General features: G+C 38.3%; 1 protein-coding gene across 3 annotated transcripts in view; it reads right to left on the bottom strand.

Moving 5' to 3' along the window:
• rab11fip4b (RAB11 family interacting protein 4 (class II) b) overlaps positions 1–23806 on the bottom strand; it is a 78814-nt gene that overhangs the window by 13830 nt on the left and 41178 nt on the right. For 2 of the 3 annotated variants that reach the window (XM_084715586.1, XM_084715587.1), the window contains exons 4-6: positions 3937–4187; positions 3072–3257; positions 606–740 (exon numbers count right to left, since the gene is read on the bottom strand). In XM_084715586.1, the coding sequence (XP_084571712.1) occupies positions 606–740; positions 3072–3257; positions 3937–4187 (572 nt within the window). Of the gene's footprint in view, positions 1–605; positions 741–3071; positions 3258–3936; positions 4188–21769; positions 22205–23806 lie in introns of those variants that run through there. The other variant, XM_084715588.1, reaches the window with a different exon arrangement.

Below are 23806 nucleotides of genomic sequence, written 5' to 3'. Positions count from 1 at the left end.
CCATCAATTAGTGTTCGTGTGTGCATGTTCGTACATGAAACATGAGCGGGAACACTTTAAACGCCAATATTACATCATTCTTATTAATTTATTCTGGATAAGAGTCCACAAAGCAAACACTGACCCCTGAATCCCCCTCACCAGTCAAGTGTGGGTGGCCCAATACACTTCAAATCCCTCTGTGGGTGTCCTGTACAATACATAAAATAGCTGACAGCGCAGTGTAAAGCTCCTGTAATGTAACATATCGTCATTTAATATGAAACGGTTGTGTCTAAAATTACCTGCCAGGATAATTAATGCTCATTTTCTACAGAAATATGTCCCCTGTATTGTGTGACTCCTACAGTATATTTCACCATGTCGTGTTATATTATGTTTGATTTGAATATAAGCGGCAGGAAAAATTGCAGTCAGCAAATATATGCTGATGATTTGATTTGATGTGACAGGCTTTCAGACAGAATGAGAGTGTGGTGGTCAGCGTGAAAGACTAGAGGACAGGAAAGAGGCTACAAACTGAGGAAAAACTTCTTAAATCTGTACACAACAACAACTGTAGGACTGTGCACTGTGCGTGTTTGTATGCCACGTATGTGTCCTACCTGTTAGCCTTGAGGTTTTTGAGGCGAGCCTCCAGGTCATTTAGCAGGTTGACCTTTTTGCTGCACTGAGAACAGTAAACATCCATCAGCTCACCAGTGTAATGCTGACGCACCTTACGAGGAGTCTGGCCCGCACTGTAAACACACACACACACACACACACACACACACACGGTTTATATCTGTCGATGAACTAAAAATACGTCTGGCTTTTATTACATGTACATGTCTGAACATACGTCCATTTGAGACACCTTGAGTGTGTAGCGGAGTGAGGCTGATATTTAAAATTTAATTTTAAAATTTTAAAATTCTCATACTTCATACTGTTAACTTTTGCACATTACTTAGTGAATACTCTCAGAATACATCTCTAAAGCTCTTTCATTTACATATTTTATGTACTTTTGTAATATTTTATTGTCAGTTTTCTGTTGTCTTGCAGTACTTGCTTTTACTATGCTTATTGTTATGGCCCCTAAAACCAAGGCAAATTCCTTACTGTACTGTGGAGGGTATTTTGTTGAAATGTTTATTTAGAAAATATCAGTCATGCATAATTCCTACAATAATTACACTACAATAAGATCAATAAAAAATGTAAAAGTTTGATTAAACCACCAAAAACTGTGAAGTGCTGTAACACCTCACAGAAGAAGAAAGTCACATTCACTGTGAGCAGGAAACCAATTTTGTTTTTGAATGGCAAACAAAAATCAAGAAAATAGGTTTGTGGTTGAAACGTAATAAAGCTGAAAACACAGAGAAAGAAGTGAAAAAGAGTAAAAACAGAGCCAAAAATATAGTATCATTATCAGGAAAATTACTAATGCGTTTTAATGGTATGTAGTAAATGGAAAATGGATTGCACTGGTCAGGGGGTACATTACTGAAAAACATTTGAGAACCACTGGTTTAGTGGGGACTATACCCAAATTAATGAGTGCACCTTTAAGCCACTTTGTACTGTAGTTATTCAAACTTCTTTCCCATGCTGAGTTGTCTAAGACTTCCTGTAAATCTGGGCCTCATTTTGAATTTAAATCTCCATGCCAACTCCACTTGGTGAGTTTTGTCTGCTTGGTATGCGTGGAGGGAGCACGGTGCCGTATTGCCAGTCTATCAGCCGGGAGACTTAATCCCATTAAACACAGGCCTTTGATGAATATTAATGTGGCCTTAAGGGCAAAAGCTCCTAAGTTACACTTCTATAGTCAAGACTCAGAATAATATGAGTCAGGTAATGATTCTGGAGCTTGAGGAGAGGAGCCTCAACTCCGTAACTTTTAACAGAGTTGACATTACAGAAACTGGTCAATGTCTTCAGACACCTACAACTATAATGTGTCATTATCTGTACTTCATAAAACAGTCTGCAGATTGGTGCTAGGCCACCAAACATTTACTACTGGAACTGGAGGAAATGCTATGATTCATCAATTAAGCTGAATCATAATTATACATATATATATAAATTCATATTGACAGAGATCAGCTGCTTATATGAATCAAAACACTTTTTAGGACAATTCTATTTTTCTTTAGCTGAATTGCGTACTTTGCGTCACAGTAACCCATCTGCTTCAGGCTGGCTACCTGAGCAAACGAAATGCAACAGCAAAACCTGAAGCTTATGTATAAATTCAGTGAGAAACAGTCTGTTACCGATGGAGACAGAAAACAGATGCACATGGGGAAAACACCTGTGTTGGAGCTGCCCTCACTGATGTAACGGCCCTTTGAGCCCCCTGAGGTGAAGTGATTACTGTACTGTATTATAATATATTTAAATTACACACAGGACAGTAATTTAATTTGTCCAGTAATCTGAAACATCTGTAATGAATTTTGAAAGTCAATAAAAATGAGTAAATAGCAAAGCTGTCTATTTCATTACTTTATATTTATATAATAAATAATGATGTCAATTAGATTCTAATCTGCATGAGAAATAAAGAAAAAGTAAATACATTTGGTTATAGAAATCATCTGCTTATTGTGATCAATCTGACCAGGAACGTCATGCTCACTATCAGTGTTTCTACGATAATTAAAGCTAATGGCGTAGTAATTACCTTGACCTTGCTGTTTGTCTGTACTGAATCACTCCCTGTCACACCCAAAACACTTGAACATCGAGTTTGAACTGAAGTAGGTTGTTAGTACATGAGGTAATCAATTCATCATCCCCCACTCAGCTACACAGTTAGTGTGTGCAGTGCTCCTATTACTGTTGAGTTTCTTTGAAGGAGGTAAGGAGAGAGAGATAAGATGCGTGTTTTGATATCTAAATGTTTGAAATGTTTGAAAATCTAAGGTAGCTACAGTTAGGTATGATTTGATTTTTTTTCAGTAACTTGGTCAATACAATGTTGAGGTTCATTGCTGATAACAACACCTAACCAGTGTCCCAACCAGAATTTAAACATGAAGAACAATATTTATCTTTCTAACTCTCTCTCATACCTTGAGGGAACGGATGAGCCGAGGTCAGAGTATCCGTTGGTACGGGTCTCGTCGTCCGGGCAGGGGCTGCTGGGAATGTAGTCTGGTTCCTCCCCTTCTCCGTAGTCCTCAAACTGCTCCTCGTTCAGAGAAGCCGAGGAACGTGTGGATAGGTCAGAGGTCACTGAGATGCTGGTCTGACCACACCTGAGGAAGGAGAGACAGGTTGGTTTTATACTTTCTTACTTATACTCTATATTCATTATCTTCTTTCCTATCTGACATCCTCTTACTTGATCCTGATATTATTATGTTAGTGTCTTAGGTTTCCATTTTTAATCTTGCCTTCTATGTTCTTTTGCATTATTGTATTTTTTCCCTTGTTTGCATTGCTGCCGATATTGTATTATTGCTTTTTCCTTTTGTTTGTAAATGTGCTGTATAAATGAACTGACTTGACTTGACCTCATTTCAATAAAAGGACTTCATAAGTCATTCGTTTCAGATTTGTTTCAGATTCTGAACTGAAATTAATGATGACACACTACTACAACTACAGCCCCTGGTATATCGTACTTTTATTTGAATTTAGAGCCTACATTTTCCCAAAAACATCACTTGTAGACTGACATTCAGAAGAAAGTAACAGAGAGAGTGACTATAGGACTTGAGCCTTTATTTGAAAATAATATTTTGATATTTTTAGTCTGACAGAGAATTTCAGAGAGTCTGGTTGAGAAAACAACAGTGAGGACCATGAAGCTGAATAGAAACAGACATTTATCTGCAGGAATGGCACAAGGAGCATAATCAAATGAAGACCAAAGTATGATTTAGAGACAACAAGACAGGAAAGCAGAAATTAAAAAGGTGGACCAGCGCTTACTTCTCCCCGGGGAAAAAGAGATCCCCCAGTGCGTCTTCCTTGTCCCCCGATCTGATGAGGCTGTCAGAGGTGTCTGACCCTTGGGTGCTTTCCACAGCGCTGTCTCTGTCTGATTCCCTCTCCCTGCCCTCGTCTGCCACCTCCTCCTCTGGCTCCTCCACCTCTCCCGGGAACAGCTGGCACTCAGGGACGGGGTCAGGAAAGGCCCGCGTGCACATGATGACCGGACAAACCGGCTCCTCCTCACCACCCTGGAGAATGACAGGAAGAAATGAAAGGGAGGAAGAATTTATTGAGTAGGTACAAACAAACAAACAAACAAACAAACAGTCTAAGTGGCTCATTCCAGCCAGAAAGCCACTGTGTGCAGTAGCCATGACGATGAAACTCTATTTTTGATTGGCCACTTCCCTCATATTCCAATAATTCCAATAATTTTAAAGTTGTGCTCACTGATTATCAGACCTGATGTTCAAAATGTTTTTGCCATTGGAATCATATTTTTAAATTCAATTTCTGATAAGATAAATTAAATTTCAATACAAATTTAAGTTTTACTTTATTTACTTTATAAAACTTGTCAGAGCTATTAAAGTTTACAGTTCAATGCTGTTGGCAGCTCCCTGCACTTTAAAAAAAAATGCTGAAAAGTTCAGGGAGTTCAAGTTTTAATTAGACATATGCTTAAAGGCATTTCAACAAAGTTTGGTGTTGGAGTTATTTTAAACTTTTACACCAAGATTTTCATTTTTACTGCAAATGTATATCTCTTTCAATACTGATCATGTGTTTGCATGATTATCAATAATCAGTATTGGCCCTGAAAAAACATATTGGCCAACCCTTAGTTAATATCCCTTTAAAATACATCACATAATCCTGAAAATGTATATTTTTAGACAATAGAATCCTTTGGAATTAATTAAAATGGCTTAAAAAATAACAGTTTTTGTGCAGCTGGTCAGAAATCAAGGTTCTGGCAAGTGCTGTGAGTAACAGTGGCTTCTGTTTTAGGCTGGATTTACCATTAAGTAAATTCTTTACGGTGGGAATTGTCTTAGGCTGACATGTAGGGGGTCTAGAGGGCTGGAGGGGTTAAAGGGCAATAAGTCAAAGGTCACAGATCCCAATCCATCTAGTTTCATTCTTCAACAACTCAAATCTTGTCTAATGCAAGAAAACAAGGACTTATCTCAGCATGACTGAACAGCTGAAACACTCAGCATGAAGGAGGAGGGCAGGTGAGGAGGTAACCAGAGAGGAGACAGAGCAGGGTGTGTGGGAGAGTAAGTAACAGAAAGGTGGAGAAATAAACACAACGGTGGTGTGGAGGAAGAATATGTGCAGAAGAAGACAGCACAGCTAACAAGTGAAGAGAAGTAAAAGAGGGCACGAGGAATAAAGACATGAAGGAATGAAAGAGAATTAGTGGTACAGTGTGAGGGTGAGATTAGACGATAGCTGGGAAGAAAGATGTAGCAGCGGCAGAGAGATAACAGAGTAGCTTGGGGACAGTCAGGTCAGCATTCAACAATATTACAGACTAATAAAAGATTTCAGCAACTCAGATTCAGACAGCTCTCTGCAGCTCGACTTTCCATCCCTTAAGCTCTGCTGATGTAGAAACCTTGGCTGAACAGTAAAATCTGACAGTAATTGGGCCCCATTTGACATTGTTTTGTTTGGTGGAGCCATTTGTTGAATAAGGACAGGTGGACAAGAGCAGCTGTTTTGAACGAGAGCCTGATTCTTTTGTTATTCTGTTTAAAAAATTTGTGCCTCATTAATTAATGTTTCATGTAACTAGAGTGCCACAAGAATTGTATAAATGAAGCTTAAACTGAGAAAAAGTCATGCATTTTGTATCTTAGTAATTATTAACAATTAATCGATTATTGAGTGTTAACATGTTCAACGATCAGTTAAGTAAAATGTACATAATTTGCAACCCTACACCTAAATAATCAAATAATAAAACATGATTTGTATTTGAACCTTACCTTCAAAAAGAAAAAAGTTAAGTGCAAAGTCTACAGTGATTTCTGTAACTTTTAATGGTCTGGGCGGGAATGAATATTGGATATAGAGCAGGAGGTTTTAACAGGAGAAAAATTCAAGTCAAAATTGCATTGCATATTGCATGATTTTTCTTTAAAAGCCGGAAGATGCTTAATATATAATGGGATGAAGTGAGAGAAATTCAGAGTTGGTCTTAAGTGTCTAATAAAAAATGAGAAAATAATAAATAAATAAATAAATTTAGTATAGTACCCCATTAGGCCTTATTGTGCAATTTAAAAAAAGGAAGATTGTGCATGCAGATTCATAATAATAAATAACAATTCAATTGTGTTTGTGTCTATGCAATGAAAAACTGACAAAGTAACTGACAAAGATCCAAAAACCTCTCTCGGACAGTTTGCATGCATTTTCAAATCTGAGACTGTGGGCCTCCCCTCAAACAAAGCTTGGAAAAAGGCAAAGGCAGGTTATTTGATCCCACAGACACTCAACAATTGAGCCAAGAAAGCCTAATATTGCAGTTTTACGTAACATCAGACAACACCAAATACATAAAAAGGTCTGTCCCAATGCATTTATTAGTTTCTGATTCTGGGAAAGTGGGGAAAACTGTAAAACTGTATCTCTGAACTATTTCTTTAACCTGAAACTGTTTGCAGCCCCCCTAGGGAGGCCCGCCTCCCACTTTGAAAGCCTCTCACATATTCGAAAAAAAATTAAAGTGGTATTTGTAGGGAGTCCAAAAGCCCCCAAGGCATGATTATAAATATAAACCCTTTATTAACTCATGGATCAGGATAAAGGATTTTTATATCTATAATCAGAGCGCCTCAGATTCTTTTTTGGACAGCCTACTAATACCACAGACTTCAATTAAAGGCAAGCTGGACAGTCATTGTTTTTTATTATTAATCTACTGGTCCTATCCTTGAAGAGCTCTGGATTTTTTACTTTTATATTACCAGCTGTATTGATTTTCAACACAGTGCAGCACTGACTTTGTTTCTTCAAATATTAAAATAATTTCACTGCTGTTCACATTTATTCAGAGAGGATTATCTGTTCATATCAGAATTATGTGTTCATATTTGTTTACATCCCTATGCCACAACCAAGCAAACACACACAAATGTTCATGCCTGTGTGCAGCTAAATTAAAAAGTACCCATTCAACTCAGAAACTGAGGCTCTGTATTGTAACAAAGAGCCAACGTGGGGTCTGGAGCCGAGTCAGACTGAGAATAAAACCGAGGGTAAAGGTCCCTTTAGCATTCCTCAAACTATTCTCCTTATTTCCCTGCAGCAGAAAAAGAAATAATGTGAGGCACCACAATAATTAAAAAAAAAGTGAACAAGCAAACACAGCAGGGACATTTGACACCTACTGAGCTCACTCTGAGGAAGAGAGAAGATGAGCTTTTTCATATGTGGTGTTAGCTCGCATAAGACAAACAATGTTAGAGCTAAGGTTGAATGATTTATGTAATTGTCATTATTATGACTGATAATTCAATTACGATATCATTTTACAGATTTTGTTTTACATCATTATTCTCATTTTCATTGAAAAACAAAATGATTATTGTTTAATTTTTGCAGGGATCTGTATCAAAGAAGTTTGCTTAAGTATGCATTACATGATGTGTGGGCCAGGAAGTCTCTGTGGCATGAAAATATTTCATTTAAAATGGTATTCTGACACAAAGTTTGCCTTTAACAAACATTGTACTTCCTGCGATTTGAAAATAGTAGCTGGCCATGTTGCAATGTCAATAAAATTTCGATTAATTGTGCAGCCCTAGTCTCGTCAAAATATAGAACAAAGCCCCTCAATCTAGATTGAAAGGGTAAGAAATCCTGTTTATGGAATAACTTTCCTAATACTACAACAACATTAGTTGTTTAGTTAACTGGGAAATTACCCCAGAGTAACACATTATATTGTTGATGAAGTGATAATGAAATATTCATAGAATAAAATTAAGATTAAATCTCTAGCTATCCCTTCCATAAAGTTATTAATGCCTGTGCTACTCTAATGCAATATACCCAGTAAAGGCTGTATTTAATTGTTACTTGACTGCTCATTACAAAGTATTTACAGAAGTTTATTTTCTTCTGTTTAAGTGAATGTTGAACTGTCAGTCAAGAACCATTTTAAGGAGAACATGTGCGTGTTGTTTCCGGCAAAAACACAAATGGACAGTAATATCCTGTCGCTTATGTGTGTGTGTGTGTGTGTGTGTGTGTTTTCAGACAGAAGTACTTTGCCCTCTTTGCCAGTCATTCTGCTGAGAATAGTAAAAAGTGATAATTGAGTAAGGGACCTCTGTGTGTGTGTGTGTGTGTGTGTGTGTGTGTGTGTGTGTGTGTGTGTGTGTGTGTCTGTGTATTTACAGCATGCCTGTCTCTCTACACGCCTGCTTCAGAACAGCCTGGGGGCTGTAACTGCCAAAACATGAGCCTGCAGAGTGTTTTGAGTTGCTTGATTTTCCCCGGAGCACAAACACAAGCCAGCCTGCCAAACAGAGTCCGACCTGCCAGTGGCTTTGAACCGAGGACATCAAGATGTGCTGTGCTTTTAACTGCAGCGGCACTGCCTGGAGCCTGACGTGCCTTCACATCACCCTTTAGCCAACGGAGGACTTTTATCACCATTAAATGTTTGCTTGGGCCAAAACAGTTCTGTTAGTGATGATTTATCAGCAGGTTTTATCAGGTAATAAAGATGTCTAAAGCCTTTCAGTGTTTGGTCGCACACCCAATATATTACACAGCACATTTTATACTAAAGTGTTGTTTGTGTTTTCACTCAACACAACGCAATGCAACGCAACGCAACGCAACGCAACGCAACGCAACGCAACGCAACGCAACGCAACGCAACACAACAAGAAGTCAAGAAGAAGTCAAGACACAATGATGCCATGTTCAGTTTAACTTAAGACTCCAACATTTTTCAATTATATTTAATGCTTACAATGACTTATGGTCAAAATGTACACTAAAAATCAAGATGATAAAAAAATCTGTAACACTTTTTATCAAGGTTATATCTATAATGCATTCATAAAACAATAAATGCATTTATAAGGCTTTATAAAACTATAAGATATCAAAGCAGATTATAATTTCTACATTTCTGAAATGCAATAATGTTTTATAAACATCGTACAAATGTTTATAACCGTACACAGAGCTGTCACTTTACTCAAAGCTCACAAAGTCATGGCATAGCATATTATTGATGCTTATGAGACATTCATTTCTGGAACTTAGAATTCTAATAATATAATAATTTGTTATGATAAGTTAAAGCAGATTTCTGTGTGTCTTTATAGTTGGCTAAAGTTATGGTGGTTATAATGCATTGTGTAACTCAGGACTCAGATTCTTCTTTCAAACATTGTTGTCAATTTAGTTTGGGGGTATAAAGCATTATGAATGCTGAACTTATAATACATTATATATCCACCACTTTTAATTCTTTACAAACTTGTCAATGTCACCATAAATGTGTTTATAATGCATTATAGACATGAAAGTGTTACCAAAAAACTTTAACTTAATTTTATTCCAAATGCATAACAGAACTGTACTAACTGAAAGAAAATATTGTATTTCGCTTTGCTCAACATTCATGTTCATGGATCGTCTGTCTCAGATGTATAAAGACATTTACTAGAGAGGGACAAGAAACTATGCACCTTTACATCATTACTCTGCACATCATGCATGCTGTTGTACATATGTCTTTTTCACATTTTGCTTTAGATAAAACAGGGAAAGGATTTCTGATCTCTCTGTGAGTCTGTTGCTGTAGGGTCTGACCTACTTAAAGTGCAGACTTTCTATCATCTTTCCTTCTCCTTCCTCCTTCTCTCTCTCCAGTCTCCCAGGTGAGACAAATGTCAGTGAAAAAAAATGGAGAGATGAAGACAAGAAAAAATCTCTTTTTCTGAGATGAGAAATTCAGGTTGAGTGGAAAGATCTTAGCTGTGTGTTTGTGGTCATTTTGTGTGTTTTACAGGAAAGCAATGTGTGAATGTGTATACAGTATGTGGCTGTGCATGTTAAATGCACAGTAGGGGTGTGTATCTCACTGACTGAGACGATTCGATACGTATCTCGATACATGTTCAACGATACAAGATATTTTATAAATCTTTAAGTGGCCAACGATTCGGTTCAATACGATTCAGCTCTGACACGATACGATACGATACGATACGATACGATGCAATACAAGACAATGCAATATGTCAGTCTTTACATTTTGATTCAATTAATGCTACATTTGTAGAGTGATGTTAGTTGCCAAAAAATCCTGATAGTTTTACTAAACATAGTAACAGTAGAGACAGAGAGAAGGAGACATTACAGTGATGTTAACATCTTATTATGTGTCTCATATGTAAATGAGATGAGATAAATGATAAACTTTAAAACTGTTTAAAATATCAGTATTTTTGCAGTCAGATGATCTGCTGCTCTGTTTCATATGAAGAGTGTTGTGGTTTTGATTAGTGTGGAAGAACAGTGATGCTCTGTGTCTCTCAGTGACACGACGTCTCTGTGGGTCAGACTCGTGGCTCTGTACTCCACTGTCCGACACCTTTTGCATAAATGATCTGCAGCAGCGTTTCTCATCTTTCTTATAAAACCCACTGTTACTGAAACACTGCTGCAAATCATTTATGCAAATCATGTCTGACAGCAGAGTACAGAGCCACGAGTCTGACCCACAGAGACGTCGTGTCACTGTGAGAGCAGGTAACTTGGAGCATCACTGTTCCCCATCACTAATCAAAACTACAGCACTGAATCGGACTGAACCGAATCGTTGGCCATTTAAAACTTTCTAAGATATATTGTATCGTTGAACATGTATCGAGATATGGATCAAATCAGTCTCAGTCAGTGAGATACACGCTCCTAACTACGAGCCATAAGTGTATGTGTGAATGCGCTCTCTGTTTAGCTAACCCAGCAGCCGAGCCCCTTTCAGGTGTTTAAAGCTAAGTTTCTACACAACATCAATCATCACTGAATTCCTCACATGTAATGGATTTATTACATGTAATTTATAACACGTCATGTGCGGCTGAATAAGCCTGTGTCTCCTCTCTGTAAACCTTCTCATATACAAATACAGGTCAGACGCTATTTACTGTAGTGTAGACAGAAATAATGTCAGCCCAGATTCTACAGGTAGAGAAACAGTTGTGAAGCATGAGGAGTTATGTGTGAGACAGAGTAACAGAGAGATTCTAACACAGCCAGGCTCTCTGGGAAAAATGTATTATTTACATCTTCTGCAGCTCCAATAGAAATGTGAGAAGTGGGGAGAAAAGAGACAGAGACAGAAAAAAAAAAGAGCAGCAAACAAGAGTGAGATCACTACGTCGAGTGGAAAGAAATAGATGGAAAGAATAAGAGAGAGATGGTGAGCAGAGAAAAGATCTGAGGGACTAACTTAAAAACACAGCAAGCATGGCTATATATGAGTGCAGCACGTTGGAAATATGTTTGAAGTAACTGGAAAATAATTTGACCTCATTATTAACTTTCGGTTCAGCTCGGCAGCAACATGTGCTCTTCAGCAGGGCAGAGATGGAAGTTAATATAATATGCATGGCAACTACCAATCACACCATGTTGACACAGTCCTGAAACTCAAAACGCTGACTAATGTATTTGTCATGTTGAAGTTGTTGAGCAACACTGTAAAGGATTATAATACAGAAACTAGTGAGATCTCAACGATGTTGTTGTATTGTAATTACTGCTACATTGCTGGTTGCCAGGGAGGCATCAATGTTTTCTCATTACAAAATTGAGCATGTGTTTGTGTAAGAGAAAGATTTGGAACAAAACAGGTGAGTGGGAGGCAAAAGTGCATTCAGAGACACTGAAAAGTTTATCCTCCCACCCATGTTCACTTGCAGTTTTTATTTCCTCTGAAATGACATGTAGTCAAATTAACCCGTCCAAAAACAAAATGCAAATTTCTCATGGACATAATTATCACAGGGCTAAAGTTTGTTCTTAGGAAGTCAAGTCAAATTTACTGGTCGACCGATATGGGTTTATCAATGGCCGATGCCAATATTTAGAGAGCATGTCGGCCAATGACCGATATATCATGCAAAAACAAAAAATCCATGTACGATATCATTATTGCATGCACATTTACAATCTAACATACATATATAATAACAGCAGCCAGATCACAGCTCAGCTCTATTATGAATGCTTGTTTATAATAACTTTTCATAATTTATTGTCTATTCCTTGAATTTGTCTTGGTGTTTTGGTGCACCAAGCCAAACGGTACCAAAATTAATATTTACAGATACACCTGTAGTTTTCCAAAGTGAGACTGTCCTCCCAAGAAGAATGGCAGCCACAGCTGTTGCCACAAATCAAGTTCAACAACATGTTTACATTCAAGTGAAATGACCATGACAATTGTAATGGGAGCAAAAATGAATTCAGGTGACGGTTTTATCAGCAAAACATCAACAACTATACACGGGAGACTGGTCTTCATACCGTTCCAACACTTTTTCTTTCTCCTCTCTTTTAATCATGACCACAATTGTTCCATAACTTTCACCAGTGTTTATTATTGTAACCATGACAACAAAGGTCCCCTAATCTTAATAGCGTCATTCAACCCAAACTTTGATTCTTAACTGACCAAAACAAAATTGTTATTTCAACCCAAACCATGATCTTTCCCGTAAACTAACCAAGTCCTTTGTGCCTAATCAAATGTTTATCTTAGAGTTCTCACATCATGAAACGGTTTATTTTTCAAAAAACATTTGTAACAGCTTTAAAAGGCATATATAAAAAAGCCGTCAGATCAGAAAATGCTTCTATGTTTCCCTCTTGAGGACAAAATCTGCATTTTGTTTTTTCATTTGGAGGACTTTCCTGTCACAGGCAACCATACATAATCTAAAATCATCTTCTAAAAAAGTAAAAGAAAATTTAGTTCCCTCTGTTTCTTTCCTTTCATACATGGAATCTGACCCCTATTTTTAGTAACAAATCAATGTATTTACACACAGTGTCACTATCCTCTCGTTTACAATAAAAGCTTACATGCACACACGGACACACAACACACAGAGGGTGACAGGCAGAGTGACATGAGCTAATTACCCACTGAAAAGCCAATTAATTTTAGATTAGTGTTCCACCTCAGAGTCATCAAAGACCCAAACTCTTCATCAGGTTGAACAACAACAACAACAGCATTGTTGCAACCGTCATTAAAAAAAAATAGAGTCCCAACCCACCTCTCCTCACACCCCTTTAGTCAATGCTGAGTGCTGAGGGTCAATAACATTTTAGTGCTGAACAACTCATTAATCTTCCCCTCTGGCACACTGAGGAATGATTTGGATGACCATGCATTTCAAGACCCTATTGATTTAAATGTAAAAAGTAAAAGATGGCTGCCAGACCATGGCTGGGTAACAGTGGTACAACCTACACAACATCTAATTTTTCTCTGCTGAAAATGCTGCAAGTGAAATTCCCATGTGTGTCTAATTCAGCTTCACTCAATTATCATGACTTGTTAATTTGTTTTCAACTTTTGCAGAATTTTCCATAAAAACATCCCAGTTACCAAACCCAGAATATAGCAGATAAATCCATAAATATTAATAAAAACGTGAAAATGAAGCATATTTATGAATGTTTATGACATTAAGTGTTACTCGGTCAGATATTAATAAAGACAATAATGTTTTTGTTATGGCAACTTGACATTAACCCAGACAATACAGCCTCTCAACGTCTATCATACGTGGTTGGTTTTGACACTGGCTATCATGAGACTGTCATGACCACAAATAAAGTGGTACATTTTGGACTTGTCATGAAGATGTCATCAAGTTTTATTACACTGTCATATGCTCTAATAACTGTGTCATAAATAATTCCTTTGACCTCAAGTGAAGTCGTATCAAGTACAAAATCACACTGAAAGGTTGTCTCTTTAAGATGCTGTCTTAAGAAAAATTAAAAAAAATGTCAATTTAAAGAAACAAAGAAATTTATAAAGACTCCTTCATTTTCATGACAGGTGTCATGTAATTATGACAGTGATGTAATAGTCTCATATATGTATTATATGTTTATGACTGTTGTCATCCATTCAGTTATGTCATTTTATGACTTTTGCATTAAAAATGACAAATTTAACCAAATGACAACAGTCATAAACACTCAGAGACTCAATGTTCACGACAGGTATCAAGGCATTATTATGACAGTGTAATGACATCCTTATGCACATCCCCTTCAAATGAAGTATTACTGGAAATTGTTGGTGCATTAGATATTTCATCAACTAAAAATGTTCTGCATTTGAAATGTTTTTATGCATCTTCCTGTAGCAGGCTTATAAGATTTAAGAGTTTTACAGAGGGCCGCCCTCTAAGAATATTTTACATGCTTGTGGTTTGTCATTTCAGCAAAACTAGATTAAAGGAATTATGAAGCTTATCAGGATTTAAAAGGTGGCTGTTATAATTGTCTATTTGTTGTATAACTAGCTGGACAGCAACCTTGCAAAACAAGTACTGTGCAAAATATAGAGACCAAGAGAGATGGAGTGCTACACCGGTGTGGGGTGGGTTTGGATGAGCAGACACATGAACTGGTATCGACTGGATCGATCCACACTGATGAAGCTTTGATTTAGAGTGAGTCAGCAGTAAAAGGGGACTGTAGGATGAGCAGAAGAGTTAGGGGCAAATTGGAAAAAGGTGGGAAATGTGGAGAAATGGATCGGAGAGAGGGAACAGAAAGAGGGAGAGGAGTGAGCATTAGAGAGAAGTGCAGCAGAGAAAGAACAGCAGTCTCTCTGCTTGTTTGTCAGAGCGAGCTCCAGAGATAAGAGGCGTTTCTCTGCAGAGGCTTTACATCTCTCTCTGTCTCTTTGTTCTTTTCATCCTCTCTTACTCTCTTTTTCCACATTCTTCTGAGCCCTGAGCTCCACGGCTGCTGCCACCACAGAAAGATTCACCTATAAAGTGAATCCTTTTATGCCTCCGCTTTGATATTCAGCATTTTGACTCTGTTACCACTGGCTTTTCTGTCACTCTTGAGCCTCAGATCTCACCAGTGGGTAACAACAGGCAAAGGCCATAAGAGGCTTTACAGAAGCTAAAAAGGATTTTCCTTTTCACAAGAGCTGAAATTATCTGTCAATTATTTGATTAATCAATCATTTGGGTCGTTATTCAAGCAACACCAACACCAAGCATTTGCTGGTTTCAGCTTCTCCAATGTGGGGATTTTCTGCTTTTCTCCATGATATTAAACTCAATATCTGGGGCTTCTGAACTGCCAGCTTGGCCTCTGGGAAACTTTTCACTATTTTCTGGCTTTTACACAAATAGGCAATAATGGTAAGTTCTTTACATTCAGACATTTAGTTTCAGAGACTTTTAGTTTGAAAGCGTTTGAAAAGTGTTTCTGCTTCCTGTCACTCTGCTCAGCTATACTTTCTGCTGTTGTTTCAAGGCAAAAGTCACTACCAATGTGCTGCCAGGCTCATGTAACACAATGATATATGATGTCTGTATTTCATGATGTTTCACTGTCTTGTTGGTTTTAAGTTTATCTATTGTACGCTGAATGTGTGAAGAAATTAGCCTCGTCAAGCAATGAGCTAACTGACTAGCCCAGCTAGCTTGCGCTGTATTACGCGTAAACACACAGTTAATGTTGTTACAACAACAGTTGTTTAGTACTCACACAGTCACAAAAAGTGTATGCTGACCTCATTTTACAGTCCTTAAATGCTTTTAGTTAATGTTTCTCTTTTCAAGAGCTGAAATGCAACTGATGACTGTTCTGACTCCCCACCCTCCCTCTGCAGTCAACCCAGCCCTCCCACATCGTATCCGACCCCCAAAGCAAACGTCCTGAGGGAAACATAACCACTCTCATTTTCAGGTGATTATACACCAATGAAAACATACTTATGAATATTATACTCTATTTCTGCCAATAGATCCCCCTAAACTTTGTAGACTGGAACTTTAGTCTTCCTTTGTTGAGCAATGATCATATTCACATGAGACCACTTCTACAAAATACCATGACAGGGGAGCATAAACACTGTGTGTGTGTGTCTATGTGTCTGCCTGCCTGTCTGTATCATTCAGCTCCTATAATAAGCAATCCTCTTCCTACGCATGCACACTCACATATTACACAAAGGGGAAGTAATGACTCATGTTTCATGAACATTTTGTTAAGTCAACACTGTGAGAAACTTCATCAAATGAGACACACACACATCCACTCTTCTGACAGAAATAGCACACAAAAACACTTGAGACTTTTGAACAAATCCTTTCTTCCTCTCTGCTCATTCATCTTTAAGTCCAAACGGTAAGTAAAACTTCAACACTGGGGCTTTAAGAGCAGCTTCGCACACACACCTACACATCTATAAAAACATTACCACTCTACACTCTGCACAGTGTTTCAGCCACAAATACACACACACACACACACACACGTATTTGTTTCCACCTGAGTCTCGAGGGAAACAGGTAGCTGCTTAAATTACCAGGAATGTTGTGCTGGACAAAGGACAATGTAGGGAGGGACTGGAGCTGCACACTGGAGACTGTGTGCAGGTATTCTCAATGAAAACCAACTTACATACACACAGGAAACCTCAAGGGGTGAAACAGTGTGTGTATTTCTGTATCTACTGAATGACAACAAAATGTCTTTGAAGGCAAGGAAAGTACTTCAGAGTTAGTTTATTTTGTCCAGACTTCATCAATGGGGAATTTCAAGATGAAAATCTGGAGAGTGAAAATTAACATCCAGATTATGTTTAGGATTAGAGTTAAGGGTTAAAACCACCTAACAGTTGCAGTTGAGGTTAGTGGTTAAGAAATTAGTGCTGTCACAAGCGTTTCAAACCAAACTGCATCTGCGTGTGGGTGTGTTTATACAGTAGGCCCGTTAAACAAGGAGAACTTGAAATGCATCCCTTCATTATGAGTAATTTAAGTGTCCTACATTGTTTGCGACTGAATTAATGAGTGAACTGCATCTTTAATAAAACGAAAGAATCCTTGAGAAAAACCACAGATCACAAATCTGCACGCAGAGCAATTGTTGTATCCTGCTGCCTGCTGCAAAACATTCAATCCAGGCTCTACATGTGTGAAATAAGTCAGATAATCAGAGAAAGGATTATCAAACCGACAGACAGAGAAACTAGAAAGTAAAAATGAATCTAAATGTTTGCGTGGGTAGAACATAGGCCAAACAGTTTCACTGTCATAGTGAAGTGTAAATAAGTGTAGAGAAGGTGTCATTCAAGTAGGCAAGTGTTAGTGTGTGTCCATTTGTCCTCTGGGTGTCAATTACCTGTTCTGAACTCTTAAGTGTTTGACTGCTACTTACAGTATGTTTGGACAAAACACGCCATGCTTCACATCAAAACAAGGAAGTCGGCACGAACCCACAGGAGTCAAACTAAAGTCACACCAGAGTGCTTTGTTTTTAGCCTTCCAACAGTCACTGTGATACAGACCACTGAGGCTGCAACTCACGATTATTTTCCTAACATTTAGTTAGTATTAAGGAAGAAGCTAGCTGAGTGAGGAGCACCTCTACAAGTTGCTGAGAATAAGCACCACCTGTCCTTCAATCACAATGCAATGATAACAGAGCAAAACCCAGAGCAAGAGGCAGCTTCCAGTCACAATCTTCAGCCACATCTGACCAAACCTTTATTCCAAAATGAAAAAAAAGGCATAACTACCAAGAAACATGAACATGGAATTAGCTTTATAATATTAGCTAGCCCTATATTCATTTTTCATGTGTAAATTAATATTAACTAATCTAGCAGCTGGTGGTCTATGGGCTTTTAAATTGGTTTGCTTTAGAAGGCAGTTAGTTAAATGAAATGTCAACTTCAAAGTTACTTGGATTGGGAAAAAATGGAACAAATGTAAAGTAACTTGTACTTTGAGTAATTAACCAGGTACTTTTTTACTTTTATTTGAGCTGGTTTCTCAAATGGTAATTTTCATTTTTACTTGAGTGATTTCATACAGGAATAATTGCATTTTTACTTGAGTATAGACTTTCAGTATAGCTTTTCTACCCAACATTGACATTGCTTTTTTTCTAATTAATTCTGATTGATGGTTTTAGGTAGGCGTTTGGGATGGTGCAGTCATGTTTCCCTTGAATTTTCATCATCACTAGCATCATTAGGTAACACAAGAAGTTAGATTCATCTTCAAGGGAAATGAACAACATTCTGACTCACATGTAGCAGCACAAATGCTTAACAGCTCTCCATCTCATTCAGTGTCCAAATCCGTCGTCCTCACAGTCAGAGTGCGTCGTGTGTCTGCCGCGTTAAATGTCCTCTCTGAGTCATCAAACTCATTTACAGTGAAAAGAAAAGAAAGCACCGCGCTGTCTTTCTTAAACAGCGTGCATTGTCTGCCTCTTGAGCCACTGTGTGTCAGGACTCTCGCTGTTGTCTGCTGAATGGGGGCATTTCAGTGTGTTGTTAGTGGCAGACCCTCAGCAGGTGGTCAGGCCTCTGCTTCTTGTCAGCTGTTGCGTGTGCACAGCAATAACTCATTCAAATACCTTCTAATGGAAAAACTACAAGAGGAAACAAGTCAGCCTCTGTAGATATTCAGCACAAGTTCAGAAACAATATTTGTCTTTGGAACTACAGAACATTAACTCAGTAAAGTTGTGACTGAATGTGCGTGAAGATAATTATTTGTTCTGTCTAGACAGTGGTGGATTAAGGATTGAAAGTGTTATTTAAGAAAAAATATTTAATTATTATCAGCAAAATGTATTTTAAGTATTAAAAATAGTTGAGGCAGAAAAGGTAATTGGATTTGATTAGTGTCATTGACTGGAGTGGAGCTAATTTTAAACTATTTTGTATAGGACCACTACAACAGATCATTTTGTGGTTTGCATTGTGTGGTTTGTAAAAATTCTGAAAATAGTGAGAAATGGCGCCAACTAATTGATTCTGTGCTTGTATAAACTGTTGGGTAATTTACTGTATTACAAAACATTACCCTCCATATGTTTTGGGTACAAATATCTTAAATTGTAGCTAATAATTAAAGCTGTAAGATAAATGTAGTGGAGTAAAAATGTACAACTTTTCCCTCTAAGATGTAGCGGAGCAGAAGTATAAAGTGACATGACTATAAAATTCTCAAGTAAGGTACAAGCACCTCAAATCTGTATCTATCTCAGTATCAGTGTAACATAAAGTATAGAGGATGCCATAGAGAGGAGTGACTGTTGTACCTGCTGCAGATTAGCCTCCATTCATCCAGTACAGCTCAGTGCTGCATGCTAATCTAGTTATTCTAGTCCTGGTGTACACACTGTGCACTGTCAAACACACTTGACTCAATGTCTGCCTTGTTCAAGAAACCAAACCAAATTACTATTAAAAGACAAATACATTCAGATATATGAGCATTTGCAAAATGATTTCAGTGGAAAACAATGGTTTCCAGGAATGTTTTGAGCCCGGGACAATCAACAGGTAATTTCCTGCTCAGCCGAAGAAGAGTAAATCTCATTATGTAATGTCCAGTCAGTCACAGACCAGGAGTATTCAAAACGAATTTAGAGGCTGACGTCACATGTTGCTATTGTGATCCCCACAAAGCAAATGAAGACTCACCTTGCCATTCTATTTTAGGAGTAATGAATGAACATTAGAAGGTACAGAGAGTACAGAAAGTATCAGGTATACTGTCAACAGCACATGACTGAAAAGGCTAATGTCCCTGTCTTGTGAACAGCACATTATAGTCAGATTTTTTCAGGTCATCGACATTATCTTATCATGACTGAATTTTACTCTTCTTATTTTTTAATAGATTCATCTCTTTTATCTTGTGCTTTTTAATGACTTTAACTTTTTAACTGTTTAAATGCCCACATTAAAATGTCTATAAATGCTAGACATATATGTTTTGTTGAGTTGTGTACTTAAATTATCCCAAATGTTTTCAGCGGTGTTCAAATGCAGAGAAATCTGTAATTTATTCCAAGTAACAGCGAGTTACGGCTAGCCCTTGTTAACTAGTTACTACAACTATAATGGGAAAACATGGTATGTTCCGATTAAGTCAGAGAGTGAAAAAGCAAGTTGGCGCACATGTAACATGAATAAAACTTTAATATTACTTTATCATGTCAGGTAGATTTTCATCAGCTGTTTAGAAATGAAGAGAAAAACTCCTACATTACTTCAAAATGTCCTTAAACTGCAACTTTTGTTATTATCTAAATGTGAGAGACCCTAGCAACATAATAATCGTGCTGTGTTGTTTCAACTCTGTATAGCACCTTGAATCTACCACTGTGTGTGAAACATCCTGTATAAATAAAATGGCGTCACCTTGCCTACATTTATCTGGATGATATAAATAAGAGTAAAACCTATTTTTAAAATGATGACACTGTCACAAAGACAATTTGATGATAATATCTGCCTGATATTGGTCTAAATTGGTATCAGCATATGTAATATGTAATATGCTTTCATTATTAAGAACACCAGTGAAAATTTACTGTTTCAGTGATCTGATGTCATTTTGGACAATAAAGTTTATTGTCTGTAAAATATTCTGCCTCCTTATTATTTCCTCCTTATTTTATTTTTGTCAACAAGTGTTTAGTAACTATATTTGAGGGATCATTGCAATCAGCCAATATATCAATACAGGAATTTCTTTACTCCCTCTTACCATTATCAGCAATGGCCATAAATATCCAGTATTGGTCCGGCCCTAGTAAACAGGACATCTAAAAGTTTTTAGAAACAAATAAAATTTCTTCAAATACAATATTAATTTCTCGGCCCGTTGTATATTTATTACGTCAACAGTACACCTACATTCTCAGTGTGTTTGGTCCAACACACAGTTTGACTGTTATGGAATAAACCTCCCCATTCTCACTGAACTATGGCCTGTTTAAACAGACTGGAATAACTTGAATTACACTTATAGAGCAGACATGATGACTTCAGATGATTTCTAAATGTTCACACATGACAGATCCTGAATCATAACAGCCAACAGTTACATACATTTATGTGCCAAATATCAGTCACTTCAATCCTGACAGACAGCAAAAACCTGCTGTTCTCCCCTTTATCTCCTCTATCTTTCCTTTTTCGATCTATCTATACCTGGATGTGCTATATCCATCTTGTACCCTGCACACCTCTTTGGATCACGCTCTCTCTCTGTCCCTCCGTCCTCTCTGTCATTCCCTCTTCTTCCAGCTACACTGATTTCCAATTAATCCCATTACCATCAGAGAGATGTTGAACCGCACCAGAGCCACCAGCGACTGAGGCAGAGAGAAAATGATGAGGAGGGATACTGGGAGAGGGATGAGAAGAGGAGAGCGAACAGAAGAGACAGGAGACAGTGCAGCGTGATGACACAGACGCCAACAGCTGAGCAAGACAGACAGACAGACAGACAGGGAAGCTGTGAGGCAGGCAGGGTCAACCACCACACACACATTCAAACACAAACTGGGGGACAATGGACTGCCGCTGAACTCGCCAGCCCCCCCTTTCACTAAAAACTACCTCTGATTTCTTTCACTAAGCCCTCATGTCTCTTCTATTCGAGTCTTTCCTCTGTTTTGTTCCCATTCTGTCAAATATTCTTTCATCATCCCCGTTTTTCCAGCCGGTTGGTTGGTTGGGTGCAGTCTGGTTGCTTACCCCGTCTACTAGTGAGGGGAGTCCATGGTCAGCAGCAGCAGTCCCCCTCTTTCCACCAGCCAAACCCCAATCCACTGAAGTCATCCACTCGCCCTGCTCACCAGGGCTAAGTCCGTTGTCTTGTCTCACACCTCTCACACACACAAACACACACAGGTGTTCCCTTCAAAGGCAGGAGGAGGAGGAGGAGGAGGAGGAAGCGTCAGGATAGTCCAAAGGGTGAGTCCCTGTTAGTGGTATAATCCAAAGAGAGAAGCAGGATGTATCGTTCACTTTAAAACACACCGCTTCACCGGCTGCCTGGCTTCTCCTACACCAACACACACTGCGACACACACACACACACACAAGCACAGACTCTGGACCTCACACCCTCACACTCACACACTTTCCCTCTCTCTATCTCGCTGACTGGTTCGCCGGCTGACTCGCATTCACACAGTGAGTGCTCAGATCAGGCAACAGTTGTTGAATTCATGGCCCCTCCTCCCCCTCACCCTCCCCTTCCCCTACTTGCGGGTAGTTGCTTAGCAACTGGCTTCTGTGGGCGGGGCTTGCGAGAGTCCTCACATTGCTGCACACTCTGCTCTTGGCTGCCGCCTACTCAGGCTATATTTGCATATCAAGCCCTGCCTGCCTCTCCGTCTCTGTCTGTGTGTCTCTGCGCTGTAGAAGAGGCCAGAGCCTGTGTGGGCTGAGGAGGAGAGGAGGGGGAGGGAGGAGGGTGATGGCTGCCACTTTAACTGAAACAGTTTGTCTTCAGTGATGCAGCAGATTCCACAAGAGGGGTCAAAAAGAAAAAGACGTACTGGTTGGTCACAATGGGAAGGAGAGAACGGGGGATGACAGGTGACGGTAAAAGCAGCTGGAGGAATTTGTTTTTAATTTCACTGAGCTGAAACTGTCAAATGAGTTCACAAAAACACTTACATCTGCAACGGGTTCTTTAAAAACACTGATTAAACTGTAGTATTATAGCTTAGAGCTGAAACAGTTAGTCAGTTAATCAGATAGTTGATCAACAGAGAATGAATCAGCAATTATTTCAATAATGGATTAGTTGATTAAGTAATTTTTTTAAAACCTTTAACTAAGGCCCAGAGTCTAAGATTTACACGGGTTTATTAATGGCAGAAATGGAATATAATATTCATAAGTTTTCATATGTTTTCATTTGTGTATAATTACCTGAAAATAATTCTGGTATGTTTGTTACCTTAGAATGAACTGTATATATCTACAGAGGGAGCGGGTCCTCTTCCATGCAGGCCGCCATGTTGCACCACCATGTTCCTGTAGTAGCCCAGAACTGCAAACCTAAACACTGGTTCTAGATAAGGCAACTTGTGTTTTGAGCAGGTTTCATGGCCACTGTAGGTTCACCTACAGGTGGGGAAGGGGAGGGTGAGGAAGGTTTTTGCAATCTGCCACTAAATCCTTTGTTTTTGTATTTTCTGAAATTTTATGGACAATTCATTGATTGACAGCAAAAGCAACTGACAAATTAACTGATAGTAGAAATTATTTTGGATAAAACTGCATTAATGCACTGATCGATTGGCCAGTGACCGAAATCAGACAGTATTCAGCTTTATCAGCCATGACTGGTGAACCAGCTGATCAGTATCAGACATATATTCTCTTTCTGTCAAATTTACACTCATGTGCAGCACAGTGGCTTACGTTATGTGCACACTGACAAAGACAGTAATGTTACAGCCATATTTAATGCTGCTGGTCACAGTCACACACACGCTATCAAGTTACTAGCATGGAAGTTCTCCACTCTACATGAAGAAGATACAAAGCTCACAATTTGTGACAACCACAAAACTTTTCAGAACAACAAACTTAATCAGACACTGAAAAAAAAAACATCCTCCTGCTCAACATGATATAACTGAAATTCATTTTCAACTAGATTTTAATTGTACAAAAAAGCTGTCCAGTAACTTAGAGCACTTTTGGAGAAAATTACAAAGTTATTTAATAGTCCATGTTTAATTATGAACTGCAATAATATAATAGTTCTCAGAA

Source organism: Lutjanus erythropterus, chromosome 3 (genome assembly GCF_056507025.1).
Source record: "Lutjanus erythropterus isolate fLutEry1 chromosome 3, fLutEry1.hap2, whole genome shotgun sequence".
Taxonomy (NCBI): domain Eukaryota; kingdom Metazoa; phylum Chordata; class Actinopteri; order Lutjaniformes; family Lutjanidae; genus Lutjanus; species Lutjanus erythropterus.
The sequence above is the reverse complement of the archived record's forward strand: the minus strand, read 5'-3'. Positions and strand labels throughout refer to the sequence as shown.